Below are 20,219 nucleotides of genomic sequence, written 5' to 3'. Positions count from 1 at the left end.
AACATTTTACATTTACATATTGAAAAATAATTTTCTGCAGAAATAAATGTTTTGGTAACCGTATCAGTAGAAAAAAAAATTTAAAAATATTCAACTTTTACATTATTTTAAGTGTACAATAAAATTATTATAATAAGTACACAATAAACTATACACAGTATGTTTTTTATAATTATACATATAGAGAGTAATATTAACATTTAAATGTTTGAACACTTGATATTAAATAATAAACAATTCACGTCTTACAACATACATTAGTAGTAATTTTTTTCTTAACTGTCAATAATTATAAATACAGATATACATTTTAAAATATAAATAAGTACAATATATATTTATATAGAATATAGACTGTAAGTCCTGCTCTACATTTTTATTTCTTTAAAAATAGATAAATTTCTTATAATTCTGCAAACTCATAATTTTATTTTAAAAATCAGAGCTTTGTAAAATAAATTGTTTTAAATAATTTAACTACTATCATAAAGCCCTGTCTCAATCTCACTATTTTTTTAAATCTATTATCTATGATTTTTTTTTAAATTTGGTTTTAACTAAAAAAAGTTATATTTTATAATGTATAATACATTAAATAATTGTATAGTATATGATGAATATGTTCTTCGCAAATAATAAATATTCTAATAATATTTGAAATTTTCTTGAGAAATATATTAAGCTGATTCTGTTTTAGTATGAAACTATGAGAAATTTGTGTAGTCAATATTATCAAACTAAAATTATTTGTATTTTATAAGGGTGAAAAGTTGGATATTATGCTTTTAAAACAATTAATTTAATATTGCTTAAGATTAATATATATCCATAAAATAAGATATATTTGATACCTTTTTTTTTGAAAAAAATAAAATGATAAACAATAAGTAAATTCAAGTAATTTTAGTTAGTGTAGTTAGTTAGTTGAGTGTTTTTAAAGAAATATAAAAATGGAGCATGATTGGCAGTATATTACTACACGTTTATACTATGCATTTATAATTTGTATATATAATAAAGGGGGTTGAGGTAGTTGGGAAATTAAGTTGTATTAAATGCCCAAGGTTTATAGAGCAATAACATTTTATTTTGAGGTATAGAGAAATAATAATAAATCTAAAAATTACTTTCTTTTTAAATTTTTTTTAACTTTCTAAGTCGTCAAAATTTATAAATAGAAAAAATACTGGTTTCTATAAATGTAACAAGCAACATAGGATTGAGTATTTAAATACAAGTATAAAATATCTTTATATTTGCTTTTTAGTAAAATAAAATAAATTAAAATAAAACAATGGCTCAAAATTAAGTTGTAGGTAAATAAATATATAGTCATAACTCATATTAATGGAAACCTGTTCCTTTACACTTTAGGTAGATGTTTATTGTAGCCTTAGATATTTATGAAATTTAAAAATATTTAGGACTCGTTTGATTATAAACAGTTATTATGTTAAAAAAAATAAACAAAATAAATGTATACAGGAAAAACTGAACAATTTTTACAAAGGCCCTTAGTAGTAAAACATGTGATGTTTGATAAACACAAAAACATGAAAAATCAATGTTGTTTTACCAAACAACAAGTAACCATTTTTTCTTAAACATAACTTATTAGTTACTACGTTTGAACATTTTGAGTTTCTGGTTAAGTCAAGCTCTTGATGGACCATCTATTTGCATTGAGTGTAACACTTCATCCAAAAGTTGTAATGCTCGATGTAAATGAACCTTTAAATAATTGTAAATGCAAATTTAAGTTATTTGTTATATTACTATATTGTCACACTAAATTTAATATTATTTTAGAATTACATACTTCTATCCAGCATGGAGTCTCTTTAATGCTACTTCGTCGATAGTCGGGACCCCAACCTTTTACAAAACTTAATCTTAATATGCACAATCTTCTTAAATCGTCTACTCCAATACCTGCTGCAGCACTCAAGCCTTCAACACAAGTTTACAATTATAAGAATCAATTCTATGATTGGCTGTAATACATGTAGTGAATAACAGAATAACATACTTATAGCTGGAGCAATACCTCCCACACTATGTGGTCCTGCAAGGTGTCCTGCGACTGCAGCTGCTTGTGCAGCAGCTGCATTTTGAGCTTTTTCGGCTTGTTGATGCATTTGTCGATAACACTGTCTAAGATCAAAAACCTAAATAATTTAAAACACTTATTATATCAATAAAAGCAAAAATCATTTATTATATTTCAGTTATCAAAATGTATTTAACATACTTTAATGTATGCATGAGGATAAATTTTATGGACTGCATCTCCTGGTGCTCGACCAGCTTCTCTATCTAAATAATATGACTGCACAAAAACTGAATGATCACTCTGACATTTTAACCATACATCTCCTTCTCCAATCAGATCTAGTTGGATACCTTTCCCAATATGCAATCTGTAAAAATCATTATTATTTATTAATATTAACAAAAAAATTTTAATGTTGTAAATTACAAGCTTACACTAATAAGTAATATTGTTAATTATTTTTACCTAGCTTTTTCACTTTGTTCTGTTCTATGAACATTACTAAGAGCTCCTAAACAAAATCGATTACTTCCAGAGGGATCAACATAACCATCAACGGTGACATGAGGGCAAGTAGACGTAACCTTAAATGTTTCTCCAACTTGAGTATCTAATTCAAAGTAAGCAATTGAACACCAATACTCAGGAGCTGGCTGAGATGATAATAAACCACTCAGTCCCATTTCAGACACCCCCCCTAGAAAAATAATACAATTACATTCAAGAGATATTTAAATATAATATAACTCTAAAAGTCTAAAAGGATAGATATTAAATTTACTCACAAAATGTTGGATGTGGTGGTTGCATTGAATGTGTATAAGTAAGTGTGCTTTGTACTGGCCGATTACCTGTTGTTGTGCCAGGCATCGGGGTGGCAGGTCCTTGATAATCATGAGGTGTCATTGTTTGACTAGGTACTGTATGTTAAATAAAAAATATTACTCAGTTTATTAAAAATAATTGTGTTATAAAAATATAATTACATAAATTTTCTTCCTCTTGTCCTGGGAACATACTGGGATTTTGTAATGGCATGTTTGGTGGTCCTATAACAGAAAAAGGTTATAAATTAGTACTTATTTATAAAATTAGCAAAAGTTATTAATCAACCCTTACTGGGCACAAAAGTGCAATACATAACTAAAAAGTTTAATAGTCATATATTTTCAATATTATGTAGATATGTAAATTCAAAAGCTTTATGTTGTACATTTAAACTACGTTTTAATATTTACTATTTACTATTGACTACAAAAATAAATAATGATACAAAACATTCAACAGGATAAATAATGTAAGCAAATTAGAAAATATGAATTAAAAACTGTAAGAAAAATTATTTTTCATTTTGTTTTGCTGACTTTTTATACTTAATGAAGATGTGATAAACAATATTAATTGACTAAAAATAAAATCATAAAATACAAATGAGTAAGAGAAAAGATGTAACTAATATTTTAAGGAATATTTTTCTTAATAAATAAAGCATTCAAACATATTTTTAATTTTAAATTGAAAACTATTTTATAAATAAATCAAACAGATAGAATGTTTGTAAAAAAAAAAATATTAGAAAAAATTAAATAAAGGAAAATTGCAGTACTTTACATTTTTATGTCATTGTGGACATCCAAGATTATCGAATATTTATAAGAATATACATTAAGCTTTGGCTTTTTATTGAATTCTTTGTCAAAATCTGAATTAAGTGATGATACTTAGTGTTTAAGCATATAATATAAGCAGTTATATCATAGCAAATTATATCATTAAATATTTGATTATATACTAAAGATAATGTAAATGATAAACAGACAACATTTTTAAAATATGTCCAAAATTGTATCTTAAATCTTAATACGAATAATAATTATCTTTCATAAATTGTATTAATATCATATTTTATTAGGGCATTTCAGAACCCAAGTAAACTTACTATTGGGGGGTATGTGTGATGGTGTACCCGGCATCCAATTGTTACATGATTCAGTCTTAACCTGTACTTGAGAATTTATACCAATTTGATGACTAGGACGTTGTTGCTGCTGTAGTGTAGGTCGAAACATACCAATATCTCCTACAAACAATTATGTTCTACTAATAACTACACATGCAAAACTATAAAACAATTCTAAAACATAAAATGATTCATCTCAATACTTAATATTTGGAAATATAGAAAATATTAACCTGTCAATACCATGCAGTTTATATTTTATGAATTTAAATATATTTTCATAGTTAATTCTTACCAGCAGCTTGAGGGACAGTTGGTTGTTGAGATACATCAGTGGCTGAATTTTGTTGGTGATATAAAGGAGGTAAGTGATGTTGTACAGTCACAGCTGGGCTGTTTCCAGATACATCACTGTCCATATTGGAACTGCTAACTTGACTAGAACCAGGTGGCGAGGGAGACATTCCTCCCCCACCAGCTGTATACTCATCTCTTAAGCCAATTATTCGGCCAGAACCATTAGTAGATGTACCACTTTGCAGTGTTAGACCACTTAAATCTAAACAGTTACTAGACTTAATAAATAATCATAATATATAAGTAAATAATTATTATTTACCTATGCCTGGTGATACAACTCGTTCATAATGATAAGGATTAACACACACAGAATCACATTTTAAGTCAAAAGCATACTGACAGTACTTTAAGTGCTTGAGTTCATTTTTATGTAAATCTGGCCATCGCCAGATTCTTGCGTATATAACATGTGGAAAACCTTTACGCCCAGCAACCTATAACAAAATAAAATGTTGACTATAAATAATAATCACTATTTGTATAATATGTACTTAATTAATGTTTGACATATTTAATTTCTGAAGTATTAATTAGAAATATAGAAACTGTAAATACCAAGTACATTTTGGTTCTGCTAATAACAAATAACTATTTAATAAAATGTAGAAATAAACACAATTATGTATCTGTACAATTCTCAAAAATCAAATGATTTAAATATAATCAGTAATTACTCACCTGTAATCGTCCATCTAATGTTCTTTGAATTGTAACACATTTTCTCGGATGTGAACCATTTGTGGTTATAGCTAGAATAAGACTATCTAATTCATCTCTTTTTTCCTAGGTAATAAGTAAAACATTTATTATTTATAAGCTATACAATCATAGAAATATATGTATTATGTAAATATAAGTGAATATTATCATAATAGAATATGTAGATAAGATCTCATGTACTAAAATTTACAATATTTATTAGGCAGCTCAAGTAATCGCAGAACTTAACTTTAATTGTCCATTAAATAGTTACCTTTAACTTTTTAACCAGTGACTCAATGGCTCGTTTGGCAAATCCTTCGCTTTCCCATCCCTGTCGATGGCACATTAAACTGTGTACTATACTCAAACAGGCATCAGCTGATGTTGGTGCAGTGGTTTGTTGCATTTCTCTGGCTTAAATTAAGAAAATAAACTAGGTACTATGATGTAAAAATACAACTACTCCAGAATATAATATGATAGTTAAATTCCTAAAAAACATTCCTTTTGATATATGATTAAGCGTAGTAAGTTGAAAACAGAAAAATGATAATGAAAACGACGAAACTATTCAGGACTGCAGGCACTTAGTCACAGTTGGTCTAAGGCCTGTGGTCGGATAACTCCGCAAGGGACTTAATGTTTTATTATAATTTATAGCGATAAATACCTATGTATTTTTACTATTATTATTCATTCGTACTTAGAAGTACGAATTAAAATTTTATAGGTTAGGTATTTTGTATAGATTTGCAAACATTTTGACCAACGACTGATTCCAACAGAATATCAGCGATCACAGACCCGTTCGTCTGCAATACCTCCGAGTGTCCAGACCATTGACGGGACGACAGCTCGTACGCATGATGCCCCCCCACCCAGCGATTGTGCACACATAAGTCCTCGATCGCGTCCCCCAGGCGCCGTATGGCGTGTAGGTAGATTCTAGTCCTATCAAGTCAACACCGACGATCACCACCTCGAACAGAACGGACTAGACCAATTATAGGCAATAGAACGTACTTGGTTGAGGAGCTGGCGGGTGTTGTATTGGTGTTGGTTGAGGAGCTTGTGCATACTGTTGTGACATCATGTGCGCGTCGGTTTCCATTTGACGGTTTTCGAAATTAATTAATCGTACCACGGAATTAAATAAAAACAACAAAGAATATATCAGATAACTCCCAATCGCCAAAAATTCGCAACACCAACATTGGGTTGTTGTCAATGTTGTGGTCGGTTTGTGTTATATTATTATACCTCTGATGGGCGTGTTTTCGTCAAGGGTTTCCCAAACGCAATTGGCTCGGGAGTCGGCGCGCGTATTTACGAAAATCTACTGGTGAACAGGTGAAGTGTCAGCCTCGTATTTTCGTTTTTTGCCAATGCTCATGGGTGTATTGTTTAAACAAATCCCGTCTTCGGTGTGAAAATAATCTACTTCCACCAGAATGGCATTCCGGCAACTGAACTATCGTTTGGGCCTAAGGGCTGTGCGTAAACAAAATCAATTGGTTTCTTCTGGGGGGGGGGGGATGTTAAAAATATTATGCAGAAATTATTTTGCTTACGATATATATATATATATATACGTAGGTGGTTATTGAAGTTGAAAAATAACCTTTTGAACAGTGAAAAGTAACCTACCTACCTCACGAAAAAAAATATTAAATATTTTGTTTGAGCTTAACTTTTATTTTATTATTCTAACTCTAACCCGGGTAAATATAAAAAATTACAGAACACTTATGTTTATATAATTATATAGGTACTAAAATCATCAACATAATAGTTTGGAAATCGGGGTATCGATGATCTGAACTTTAGTTTTAAATACCACAATTTCATATTAAGTATTTACCATCACCGCCCTACAATATACTCTAATATACATTATTTACATATGAAAAAGTTACTTTGTAAAGCAAATTTGGCCGAAAGGGATTTATCCTTGACCAGAACTTAGCAATAGCATTTGCTCCACTGCCAGCCCCTATTTGAAAAGTGAACGTTAAGAACTAATCTCATCTCTTAGTAGGAAATATTTAGAATTACTGCAACTTGGTGGAGGTGCGAATAATAATTTTATGACGCGATGCTTTATGTAAAAGTGGGAATGATTATCATAATGACATTTGTTAATCATTTCAATTTTCAAATATTGGGTTTGATGGCGGGAGCAGTCATCTACATCAACACGGGAACAATTGGTGGGTGGATACTAAATTAAAAATGTCGCGTTATAGAAAAAAAGTCCAAACAGATACTGCAATCACAATACAATATTAATAATGAGCAAATTTAAGTTTAAGAACATGGTCACAACTCAGTGTTAGGATATTTATGATTAACAACACAAAAATAACTAATATTTAAATACTTTTTAATCATTGTTTTTATAAATAAAAAAAAATCAGTAAACTAAGCTAAATTAACAATTTAATATGAAAATATCATAAAATAGTAAGCTAAAAATATTTTTTCTTCAATAAATAAAGCAACAAACCAAATTCTGTACACGATACATAATGACAAAAAAGTATACATTTTTTGAACGAAATAAGTATAATTTTTTTTAACAAAAAAAGTATAGTACATAATCAAAATAAAAAATAAAAATTGTATTATAAGTAAAAAGCAACAAGTACTTAAAATTATAACACTGAAAAATAAACATGTAAATTAAAATTTAATTTTGATCTGTGAAAATGTCATCTCAAAGACTTTACAAGACCCAAGTAAAAATTTAATTTCGTTCTGATAATATTTTGTTAGTTTTTCTGTTATTCTGGTTTTCTGTTTTCTTTTCGTGTTTCTGAAACATAAATGTTGCATTATTGTAAATTCAAATAAGGTTTTTAAATGAAAAAATATAATACCATTGAATGTATACTATACAATATAATATACCCAAATGATAAAACTTAAAATAAATTATTAATTGTCATGACATTTTGATAAATTTTTTACCTTTAAAACCTTAGGGCTATTTTCTTTAGATGGTAAATTGGATTCAGATCCATCTAGGGATTGCACGCTAGAACTTATAGATGAAGGTATAGAATTTATTGCAGGTTCACTAAAATCAACTAAATATTTTTGAATAATATCACGTCTCAATGTCGTGTTAACCAAATCTGGAGTGTCAAAGTGTTTTCTTTTTGGCGTTTCTCCTATTATAAATTGTTTAAAATATAATTGTATTATAATAAATTATTTTTCATTCAAAATTCATACCTAATGGCGTGCATTGTTTAGATTCGTTCATAAACATATTTATATTTGTTTCTTGTCTGAAGAATTCTTCTTTAACACATAAGCTGCCTGTACCCAAACTATCGTCCTGTTTTTCTCTGAGAACTGAAAAACTTGTGTGAAATTCTTTTGAAATATTTCCAAAATCATCTATTGTTTTTTTAGCATCCAGAAGTGTTTCGGACACACTATTTGTTGTGTTCTGAATAATTAAAATAAAAAAAAATTGAAATTTGTTTACTCTACAAGTATAATATTTAAATACATTACCAAAATGTTATCATTGGCAGTTTCCACATGAGTTTTTATTTCTTGAGTCAAATGATTTAATTCTTTATTTATTGTTGTTGAAATTTTTGTAAGTTCATCCTTGTTACTACTACACTTCTCTGATAAAGTTTTCAATTGTGCTCCATCACTTATGGTGTTCATTGTTATACGGCTCTTTAGAGAAACAAAATATTTCACAATATAGGTAATAAAGAAGAAACTATCTTTTATCTACAAATTAAAACCAAAATTATATAATAGATAAATATTTTAACTACCTCATTTGTATGGTGTTCAATTGGTTCGAGCAAATTAGAGTTTTGTAAATGTATTCTTTCTAAAGTTAGTACACATGGTACCAAATCTTTAATTCCCTTATCTTGGTTTGTGAACATTTCTGATATTTCATTATTTTGTGTATTGAATTCTAAATTTATTTCATCATATTTTTTTGTCTCTTCAGCATTTTGAATATTTTCTAAGAATTGAGTATTGAATTGTTGACATTGTAAAGTATAGTTAAAAAACTGGTCCTTGATTTTTTGGATTTTCTAAAAATATTTAACATTTATTATAAATTGTTTAAATATATTTATTATTTTTAAAAAAGGGTCACAACTTTACTTTTAATGTTTCTTGTTTTTCTATATCCATAGATTCATAGCATTTTTTCAAACGATTAATATAAAGGTTTTCAATGGATTTATTAAAAGCCTCTTGAGTAGTCAAACGATACTTAATTTCACATAGCACATCATTCATATTTTTGTTGTAAGATTTTGTCTAAAATAACATTTTCAGTAAATTATATCAAATTAAATAATTTCCTATTCAACAATAAAATAATATTAACTTTTATTTTAAATATATTTTTATCTAATTGTGCATTCATTTAAACCAGTGGTCTCAAACCCTTGCAGCCCGCAATTAACATATATATCTTTAAAAATAAAATTAAAAATTAAAAATTTGTCAAACAATAATCAATATGTACAATATTTGTAATACCTAGATTAAAAAAGTTACTTATATTATAATAATTATAATAGAATAAATTACATCTTCATTTTTTTCGGGATTTCGCATTAAAACAAGTAAGAAAAAATTAAACACTGGTACTTTCAGTTTGATGCTACAGATCTAAATAATTAAAACAGTTTTAAGTCTTAGAAACAAAAAAAACTAAAATTAAAATCAACAGTTTTTTGATTTTCTATGGAATGAATAATTTCCCTTCTAAGATTTAGGTATAAAAATATGTTCATAAATTTGTGGAATATTTTTAACTATATATTAGGTATTTAATTCGTTTATCATAAAGTACCTCATTTATGTGATTTGAAATTGCATCATGGTATAAATCCATGGATGTAGTAACATTAATTATTGTTTCTGATTTTTCCATTATTTTGGCTTCCAAAAGTTCCATTTCCTTTAGTAAATTAAGTATTGTTTGATCTATTTTATTTTTTCCAGTTTCTCCTTGATTCAATATGCCCATTACCTAATTAAAATAATGTGTAATATCAGGAATAATCATTTTCTATTAAGTAATTTTATCAAAAAATTACTTGTTTTTTCATATTGGAGAAAATATTCACAGTTGCATCGTTATTATTATTGATCTGATTCATAACTACTTGTAGATTATTTTTGATTGAAGTATTTTGACTAAGCATGTCGTCTAAAATAAATGGTTGTCTAAAGTAAATTCATTAAAACTTTAAAAAGAAATATGTTACCACTGAGTTTTTCTTGTGTATCTAAATATTCTCTATTTTTACTTTCAAATAATGTTAAGGTCTTTGAAAATGAAATATTTGTTTCCATTACTCGATTCCGTAACTTCTCAATGGCTGATTCATTTGTTTTTTCCACATCACTAGATAATTTAAAAAATATATATTGAAATTATCAATATCAAGGATAAATGTACGTAAAATAGATAAATTAATGAAAATTAACAAATTTAACTTACATAGTGCGGTCTATTTTATCATGAAGCAATTTCATGTCATTTTCATAATTTTCAGCTAAAGACCTTAAGTTTGTTGCTTCTTTGTCAAGTTTAACAATAAGACTGTCTCTTCTGTCACGTTCATCCATTGTTCGTATTAAATCAACTTTTAATTCCCGCATTATTTCCTTCAAATATAAAATCAGATTATTATCAAAAATGTATTGAAACTATAAGACCTTGTATTATAATAAAATGACTAGTTGGGAGCAAATTGTTTTTTTTTTTGTTGTTGAGTTAAGTTTTGAGTATTAATTTTTTGTAGTTGAGTAGTTCAATAGTTAACAGTGAACTCAAAAAGCTTTGAAAATAATGAAACTGCAGGGTTCTAATATTGACACATATAATTTAATTATTTAATAGATAATAACTTTCAGAAGCATACTTCTTTTTTATTTAATTCTTCATTAACAGCTCTGATAGTAGCAATTTTTTCACAGATGTCTACTTCATTTTTTTCTAATCTCAACACCATGTCATTGTAATTTTCTTCAGCTACATAAACACCATTTTTATCTCTAGTGGCAACTAAATCTCGCTTAAGTTTTTCTATTTCATCAGTATATTCCTAAAATAATTAATTATTTCAATTAACATATTTAATATTACAATTTGTAAGGAAATTCATACCCGGATTAAAGCTTTTTTTGTAAATTTCTGATTAACTTCTGGCTTATTTTTTATGCTCTTTGCCCTAGAAGCATAATCTAATGTGCTCATAGTTTCTTCCAAATTACAATGTGATGGGGATATAGTAGCAATAATAGATGTTTTAGTTTTACCTCCTAAAGAATCTTGCAACAATCGAGTAAGTTTTGATTCCCTGGAAATAAATTTTTTTTGATATTAAAATTTATTGTCATAAACATTTAACTAAATTTCTTCACCTGTATGGGACATGAGGAGTTTGTTCCACAAGCGATGTAATACAGCGACCAAGTGTAAGTAAAGATTTATTGATGTTACCAGCTTCACAAGCTCGTCTATCAATTGCACCAGATCGTCCAATATTTTCACTACCAGCCAAGTCTACAAGATTTAATTTTCCAACTCTGACAATATCTTCATTCTCAATAGTTGATTCTTTTATATGAACAGTTATGGTAAATATTGTATGTGAACGACTAAAAATTAATACAACCATAAGTATAATAAAATTACACAATGTAGAGTATAAATAAAAATTTAAATAATATAATTTTACCTAGACTGAGTATTCATTAATGTTGCAGCTGTTTGTCGTCTTTTTGATCCCTTTTCTAGTAACTTATAAACTTCATTTTTGTTACTGACAATAACTTCTTCTAAGCCACGTACAATTACTGAACCTTTTTTTTCTTCAAAAATCCTGTATTTAAATATAAATACATAATTGCATACATTTTGAAATAGATATTAAAATAATTACATTTTATTGTTTTTTTTTTTTACCTAAGAGATTTATTAGACGGTTCTTCTGTACAAGAAAGAAGATCGAAAATGTCTTCATTATAAAGTTCCAAAAACGATGCTCTAACAGTATGTTCAACTTGCAAGAGTCGAAGTTCATCAAACATATGACTTAAAGCTCGTGGAATAATCCCTGAAATTGGGTCCTGAAATAATGTTGATAATAAGTGTAGATTTATTAAAAATGAGCATTACCATCACAATACAAATATAGGAAAAAATTGTCATGGTACATTGCCATTTTAATAAGAGGACGCTACACCCACATGTGTTGAGCCTGTCTTACACAAGCATAACAAAGAAAACCTAAGTACCTGATGCTTACTACAGTTTATTTATGGCAATTTATATTCTATCAAATTTGTACAGGAGAATATAAACTATGCTTAAAAACACTGTTTTCATGATTATTTCAAAACAAGTAAAATAAATTTTAAATTCGATGAATAATTCAAGTACTGATAACTCATAATAAAATAAAAATATGAAAAAAAACACTCCGCTCGTGCAGTTTAGAATCTCCTCAACACATTTTATAGTATGTAAATTTTCTTTAATATTAACTAAAAATTAAATGTAGTAAAAATCCGGTTAAATAGAATTCATTCCATTTTTTTGTTTAATACAAATGCTTATATAATTAACATATAATATACCGTATTCCAAGATATTGATGATTGTCCATTTAACCTATCACCTTCCATGGTAAAAGTCTTTCCTGTTCCAGTTTGTCCATACGCAAATACTGTACAATTGTAGCCATCCAATACTTCTTTAATTAATGGGTATACAACTACATTATAAACATCAACCTATGCAGAAATAATATAAAAATTATAGCAGGTTAATAAATAAATAACAAAGTATAAATACTTGTTTTGAATTTTGTCCAAAAACTTTATCAAAATGGAATGTTTTAGTACGACGATCAGCTAAAACTGTTTTTTCTGTTACTATAATTTCTTTATGGTTAGATGAAACATCCACAACAGGTAAGCCTTTACTTTTATCTGCATCATTCATAGGCCTTTTAAAATATGAAACACACAATTAATAATTTATAGTGTACATATAACTAAATAATTTATATCAAATATATTCATGTTAAGTTAGTAATTTAAGCAAATAAGAAGTCTCATTTCGCTCCTATGCAATACTTTGTAGGTATCATAATGCTATAGGTACATATAATAGACATTTTATTTTATATCTTAATTACCCACTATTATTCTTGATTGACAATATTAAAAATATAAGTATGTTGATTGTCTAAGGCATATAATCTAAACTATTATCCTAAATTTGTTTTATTATGTACCTATAGGTACATACTCCATCCTTCTCATTTTTAAAAAATTCAACTACAAGTGGTTTCCGCCTGGTTTTATTTAGTGTTGAAAACAAATTGAAAATGTGTAACAAAAACGAATTAAAATTATTATACATAAATTATGGTTGGGCAATCATATAAATCTACACTTAAAATAATTTTTTAATTTAATTTCAAATGTATTTTTCGGTACCTATTTATTATTTTTTTGTACCTAGACTGTTGGTGAGTGGAGTACCATTAATGGATTAATGCAACCTATATTTTAAATTGTTTATCATAATAAGTTTTTTATTTAGACAAAATTTAGGGGTTACTTATAAAAATTATTCCTTATTATATATAGGTACATAATTTTTACGAAAAATTGAATAAATGTGTTATGTTATATTTATACCTCACTCTGACGAAAACTTCAATCGGTTTTTCATTTGATGAATTTTTTTTCTGAAGAAAATGGTCTGCCATTGTCAAATGTTTTCCAAAAAAACAATCAAGTAAAAATACGTGTGAAATTATTATAAAAAATGAGTTGTAACAGTTACAAGTTATGAATTTGAGTCAATTTTACAGTTAAGAGTTTACACAAACACAATTCACTTAACACAACACGATTCGAACTTAACCGACGACGACATTTGAAATTAATAATCCTCTACAGTCAGTGATCAAGCGACTACAGTCAGTTGTAGTGAGCATGACTGCACGAGCATGATCCTTGCCAAATCTTGACCGTTAAGACTTGAATTTTGTAAACAAATATTTAACAACCAACCAACACTCATTATGCAATCACAGTTTACAATAATTTTCCGCCATATTGTTTAAAAATTATCATGGCTAATAAAACATAAAAGCCGTTATCCGAATCCGATAATGATTACTATATCTTTTGTTACTCAAAATACTTAGTTGTTCCAAAGATAATTTGTAAATTTAATTAGTCAAAAGTGTATAACTTTTATTTATATAATATCACAGACTATGCTGCAATGGTCCGGTAATGAATAATTTGACCCTAAAAACCAAATGTTTTTCCCTTGAAGGGTGCACTACAATCAACGCCATCTATGTTTTAGGCGAAGACATAGTATAGTCTAGAGCACGAACTAAGATATTATATCTTAGTTCGTGGTCTAAAGATAGTCTCTCAAAGTCTCAAATACATTCTATTTAGTCCGCAGACCATGAGTAATATACTAATATAGAGTATTACAATGTATTACGCTGTACAATGAATATTAATGCATGCCGTACCGTACACAATACTGCACATTGTGTTCCATAGAGTTACAATATGTTGTTCTGACATTTATATTAATTAACTTAAGCAATAATTGTTTCAACCATAGACTAAAGTAGATCTCGCGTTTAAACTTAATTTATACGGTTCTAATGACCAATAATATTGTTAGCCTAACAATAAACAATTACTGTTTCAAAATCCTATTTTTGCCACTAGCCATGCTTTTAATATTTTTTTAGACAATTCACATATTTTTCAGCAAGCACTAGTCGGACCCCCAACAGTTGCGAAAGTTTTCACTCAAAATTAAATGCATTTTGTCACTTGGGACATCAAAATATTTTTATTCTATTGCCACTCTTTTTTGAAACCATACATAAAATTACAAAGCAAATCAAAGAATCCATCGAAAAATAAATAGGAAAAGGAACAATTTTTACGGGAGCAGAAAAACAAATATATAAATAAACAAATTTGCACATTGGATTTTTGGTTATTTTTTCGAGATTTGAATCATTTAAATTTTTATCAGCAACTATTTAATTATTAACATTATTGTATTATTATACTAGCTGATCCCTTGCACTTCGTTGTCCGTTAAAAATGCCAACTCTATATTATGAGAGTATGAGACTCGCTCGTGATAATGCGAGCATTACATTATCAGGTAGGCAATCCACCTATGGTGGATTGCGAACCCTGTTTGATGCTTACTCTCTATACATAACATGTTTTATTTTTATTTATTTATTTATTTTTTGATTGCGGACACATCGATGAGAGGTTAAAGTGCAAATCAGCCACCTTGGTAGGAAATGTGCAAAAATTAAATTTGATACTTGCTTATACAGTTATAACTTATAACATATCTGTCCGATTTAACCACTGGCAACCAGCAAACAAACAAAAAAAAACCAATTTCTACTAAATATATTTATATTTCTCCTATAACTATTAGCAACCATTTATAAACACTTTAATACCCGAAATACCCCATGCAATTATACGTAAATATGTACATTTATTAAAAAGTTAGTAAATATATTAAAAAATTTGAACAAAATATAGCCTATTACATTTCTGGAGTCATGAGGAATATTTAAAAAAATTCATCGAAATCCGTTGGATAGATTTTGAGTTAAATCCGAATAAACATTCATACAAAGAATTTTATATAATAATATAGATTGACTTTTTAGTTTTTATACTTAATATTATGACGGTTAAAAAAAAAAAAACAGTGTAAACAATCTTATAATCATACACATTTTTTGTGCGACTACTCAAGTGTCTCCTGGATAGATATGCTCACACATAATTATACCAATTTAATAAAATTAACAGACAAATAAAAAACGGCCAGGCTGTCGCACGTAGAAATCGGAAATATCCAGACCCCAATAAAACCATTGTCTCGGACAAAAAAAGTATCCCTATATTATACGATCGTAAATCGTAGGTCTTGTGGCTTTCTTACATGCTGTCAGAGAAAAGGTGTAGTTAGAAAAGGTTCTAGTCACCGAAAAAAATCTACCTCAAAGCAAAGCAACATTTTGATGAAGCCGCCTAACGCGGTTTGGTCAGGATAACCACCTGTCACCCTTTAGACAGTGCACGCGCATCACCCAACGGCCAACACAGCAACAACATAATTAGTGTGTTTGATTATTTTGATTAGCGTATTTTGAGTAATTAATTTGTGTCTTAAAAATAGGTCTAGAAGTAGACGGTAGTAATACTAATAATATGTAGTACAATAATATAGGCACTATATATAGTATAATATACTATATACCATGGCTGTCACTATAAAGTATAAGGAATACTATTTACTACCCCATACATTTTGATGGGGTAGAAGAGGTATTGTTTTGCTTTTACTACATTAAAATTATATTTAATATATTTTATTATTCAAGAAAATATTAGTTTTTACAGTTGTAAGTTGTAACTCACAGTATGAAGTAATAACATCATCGTCAAAATACTTTTGAATTGTTAAAATGTATACTGCTATATGTTTCTATATATATATATTGAATATTTTAATAATATAACCAAGTTCAGTTAAAATTACAAGTATACTAAATATATTATACACAATTTATTTTTGTTATAAAATATAATGATACAAATTCACGGTTGAAAAAAAGAACAGGAGGCAACTTTTTGTGAATAATTTTGTTATCCCAAAATGTTGACTCAAGTGAAGTCAATGGTATATATAGTATTATAGTGATACCATTTTTTATAATAACGTTTGTCGTTTAATGGTGTCAATCAAATATTGTTAATGAAATATGTATTACGTTTTACGAACTTTAATTTTCGTTTATAGAGTTGAAAGTTGTTTTATGTAAACTATTTTGTCTTGTAGGCACCAAAGTAATTGTTTTGTTTATTCAGTAATGTTTTCAAATTTGCCTTTATTTCCTTAGCTGGGCGCCTGGGCAGCTGGTTAACGAACAACGAAATCACAAATTAATCTTAAATTTTTAAAAGAAGTTTAAAAGGATCTAGACAGTGTATATAGTACAAATTGTTTTTTAGTTTGTAACAATAATTATTATTGATCGGTGATCATGATGCATAACAGTGTTGTTAAAACAGTTTGTACATTTTTAGTGGGCACCTATAGATACCGACTATTTCATTACCTGCATTTTTGACAGAGATATTTACCTAATTTTTATTCGTTTTGCAATACTTCTTATTTTAATATAGAAAGTAATGAAATATAGTGAAGTATGTACTTGGTCGTAATGTGTGTTCCGTAACTTGTAAGTAAGGTCTTCCTTAGCCATGTGGTCTATACGGAGATGACCAAATAATAAAACCTGGTCTTTTTTAGTTACCGTATAGTTTGGGCCATGGGCCATGCCGGCCATGGTAATTAGTACTCCCATTATATTAATATTAAACATTAGCAATATTATTTAAATTATCTTAAATTATAACATTATATAATAAAATAATATGTTGGAATCTCAATAAAAAAAAAAAAAACATAACATTAAAATGATAATATATTAATATGTGTTGTTCGTCATCGTATTTTTTTTAGACCAATAAATTCAGTGCTAGGAACAGATAACAAAAAAATCATCTGAATAAAGACAAAGATAAAAACACTAAATTTTATCTAAGATACAGATAAAAGATAAGCAAATCAAATTCATCTAACAATAAGATAAACATATTTTATCTGGATAAATTACAGATAATTATAGAATCTAAAGTTAAAATAATTAATTTAAAAAAATATCTTTACTGTCATGTAAGTACATGTCTGTATAATATGTTTACTTTCGTCGATATTTACGAGTATTGTGTTTACGAAATGTTTATTATTTGTATATGTCATGTATATATTAAAATTAGTTTACAGATAATTCATAGTCCATAGATTTGTATTATAAAATATAAAACCCGAAGTATATTAATAGCATCTCACGTATTCGCTTGTCAGAATTATCAATTATCATGAATATTAGGATACCGCAGCTATGTAAATATGTCAATGTGAATTATAAATTATGTACTAAATAGGAATAAATTATAGTCTTTTCAGAATAAGGTCATATATTTTTAGCCCGGTTATTTTACGTATCTACAAGTTGTGCCCGAGACAATGAGAATAAAATGAAACATTTTCGAACAGATCTAGACACTTTTCAAAATTTATCTTGTGAATTATCTAAATAAGTTGAATTTTTAACTTAAATAAATGCTTAGATAACTTAAGTATTTATCTAGATAAGCTAAGAGATAAAAAAATAATTATCTAGATTCAGGTACATGTTCAAGCTACTTTATAATTTTGGATCCAACTTTCAATTTTTTTCCAAACTAACCTTTGCGTAAACTTTTAGATTTGGTACCTTTTAGTCACGATTTTTTTTTTGTTTATTAGAACCAACAAGATTATATACACAATATGTAATAAAAATGTATACAATAAGTAATATGGAGGGGGAAAAAGTATAAAAGAATGGATGGCATGATAAAAGGTGGAGAGTCTACTGATCCTACTTCATAACTTCTTCATCGCGATTATCTAAAACGCCACTGCAAGCCTCAAGGATCATCGGTAAGCTCTTGATTATATTTCTGGGGTGAAGACTTATAGGTTAGATTTACACTTTTAACCAATAAATAAAAGAAAATCCTTGTTCAAAAAATTATCCTAAAATTCACCAGTTGCTAATTAAATATAATATTTATTTATTTTATTTTTTATTTAAATTTAAATCTGTGAGATTACTGGGCCTCACCGAGACATACTCGTGTGGAGGCCTAGGGTTGTCTACTATACATTATATATAAATATATATAACGTTTATCAGCTCAAGGATAAGTGATACAGTATTTGAAAAAATTATATTTTTAAAAGGGGAGAATGCTTTTAAATTTGTGATAAATATCAAATTTTAATTTTAAAGTTATAAGCTTATAATAATTTATATTCATGATTATTTTTAAATCATAATTTATAAACAATTTTTTAAAAACAAAAATTTCCTAACAAACTTAAAATTGAAAATTATTGAATTTTGTATTTTTCAGTATTTTCCAAGTACACATTTTGTATTTGAAATACACGAAGTTATGTGTTTTGCCCATCCCTGTATACATATCATAAATATTTTTTGCTAAAATTATACTATTATGATAACTTATTACCAAATTGAAAGAAGTAGGTAACTTGGCGTTTTTAACCAAATTTAGCTGCCACATCTTATTATAATTATTTATAATATATATTTAATTTAAAGGTGAGATATACTCAATAATTTATAAACGTATGGCAAAAAAAGTTAATAATTGTAAATTTTTAATATCCGTGTTAGTTTCGTTTAAAAAACGTTTCAATGTCTGCCTTTGTTCTGGTTATGTTTTCGATACCTTTATAGTTGAACCGAAATAGTCATCTTCAATTTTCAGATGATTTTCCCAGTGGTTTTATTATTAATATTGATCTGAAACTACCTAGTTAGTAGTATTTCTTAAATATTATAAATGTATTAAAGATAATGATTTTTTGGGTAAATTTATTTCATAAATCCTTATAGGATATTCTAGTTTGTGGATAAATCATTTTCTAAAATTGATTTCTAGGAAAACTATAACCATAATAAAAAAGTGTTATAAATCATTTTCTGAGAAAATTAATTAGACTTCAAAAAACCCAAAAATCAATTTAAACTAATTTTTGAAACTGGTTTCCAGATTTGTTTCAAATATTGGTTTCTTCAAAAAAATAATACGAATGACTTATTATATCTTGCAATATCTTCAAATATTTTCTTTGCAATAAACCGATCAGTGACAAATTAATAAAAAAATTATGCACCTATATAATATTATATATTATACTAATATCATACATTTGAATTTAAATTGTCATTGTTTAGATTAAATCATTAAAATATAGACAATGTAATCAAACACGATCGGTTTGAAACTAAATAAATTCTTATCTCAAATACCATAATTAAAAAAAATAAAACTTGATTTATCTAAATCTAATCCAATAAATAGTGGAAATGACTGTTATTACTTATTACTATTTACCAC

At 27.4% G+C, this 20,219-nt stretch overlaps 2 protein-coding genes across 5 annotated transcripts; both read right to left on the bottom strand.

Annotated features, from left to right (window-relative positions):
- Positions 1 to 1,136: 1,136 nt before the first annotated feature.
- LOC111027795 (mothers against decapentaplegic homolog 4) lies at positions 1,137 to 6,307 on the bottom strand. Of its 4 annotated transcripts, none has more exons than XM_022306228.1 (13): positions 6,099 to 6,307; positions 5,347 to 5,489; positions 5,052 to 5,156; positions 4,633 to 4,807; positions 4,309 to 4,572; positions 3,993 to 4,133; positions 3,040 to 3,102; positions 2,839 to 2,973; positions 2,519 to 2,750; positions 2,252 to 2,420; positions 2,030 to 2,168; positions 1,820 to 1,950; positions 1,137 to 1,731 (listed from the first exon to the last, which is right to left on the bottom strand). In XM_022306228.1, the coding sequence occupies exons 1-13, from the start codon at positions 6,184 to 6,186 to the stop codon at positions 1,654 to 1,656; spliced, it is 1,863 nt and encodes a 620-aa protein (XP_022161920.1). In that variant the 5' UTR covers positions 6,187 to 6,307; the 3' UTR covers positions 1,137 to 1,653. The 4 variants fall into 4 exon arrangements, with proteins under 4 accessions (XP_022161920.1, XP_022161921.1, XP_022161922.1 ...); XM_022306229.1 differs by having other exon boundaries at positions 3,993 to 4,130; XM_022306230.1 differs by having other exon boundaries at positions 5,347 to 5,485; positions 6,099 to 6,197.
- A 1,232-nt stretch (positions 6,308 to 7,539) lies between these two features.
- LOC111027794 (kinesin-like protein KIF11) lies at positions 7,540 to 13,864 on the bottom strand. The gene is made up of 18 exons (XM_022306227.1): positions 13,794 to 13,864; positions 12,940 to 13,093; positions 12,723 to 12,878; positions 12,049 to 12,212; positions 11,822 to 11,965; positions 11,505 to 11,741; positions 11,248 to 11,440; positions 11,003 to 11,185; positions 10,579 to 10,745; positions 10,343 to 10,482; positions 10,172 to 10,284; positions 9,925 to 10,104; positions 9,225 to 9,383; positions 8,879 to 9,151; positions 8,601 to 8,774; positions 8,313 to 8,532; positions 8,046 to 8,248; positions 7,540 to 7,890 (listed from the first exon to the last, which is right to left on the bottom strand). Exons 1-18 carry the CDS (start codon positions 13,862 to 13,864, stop codon positions 7,822 to 7,824), a joined length of 3,000 nt encoding a protein of 999 aa, XP_022161919.1. The 3' UTR covers positions 7,540 to 7,821.
- Between the last annotated feature and the right edge of the window lie 6,355 nt (positions 13,865 to 20,219).

This window comes from Myzus persicae, unplaced genomic scaffold (assembly GCF_001856785.1).
Source record: "Myzus persicae strain clone G006 unplaced genomic scaffold, MPER_G0061.0, whole genome shotgun sequence".
Lineage (NCBI taxonomy): Eukaryota > Metazoa > Arthropoda > Insecta > Hemiptera > Aphididae > Myzus > Myzus persicae.
Note: the sequence above shows the minus strand (reverse complement) of the source record. Positions and strands in the feature narration are given on the sequence as shown.

Bases quoted from the DNA above. Each gene is read 5' to 3' on its own strand.
- LOC111027794 (XM_022306227.1), bottom strand. From the start codon at position 13,864: ATGGCAGACCATTTTCTTCAGAAAAAAAATTCATCAAATGAAAAACCG. The intron at 11,441-11,504 runs GTGAAGAAATTT...ATTTATTTCCAG, and splicing joins ACTCCTCATGTCCCATACAG to GGAATCAAAACTTACTCGAT. The intron at 10,483-10,578 runs GTAAGTTAAATT...TAAATTATCTAG, and splicing joins GATAAAATAGACCGCACTAT to TGATGTGGAAAAAACAAATG.
- LOC111027795 (XM_022306228.1), bottom strand. From the start codon at position 6,186: ATGGAAACCGACGCGCACATGATGTCACAACAGTATGCACAAGCTCCT. The intron at 2,421-2,518 runs GTAAAAATAATT...TGATTTTTACAG, and splicing joins GAACAAAGTGAAAAAGCTAG to ATTGCATATTGGGAAAGGTA. The intron at 1,732-1,819 runs GTATGTAATTCT...AATTATTTAAAG, and splicing joins AGACTCCATGCTGGATAGAA to GTTCATTTACATCGAGCATT.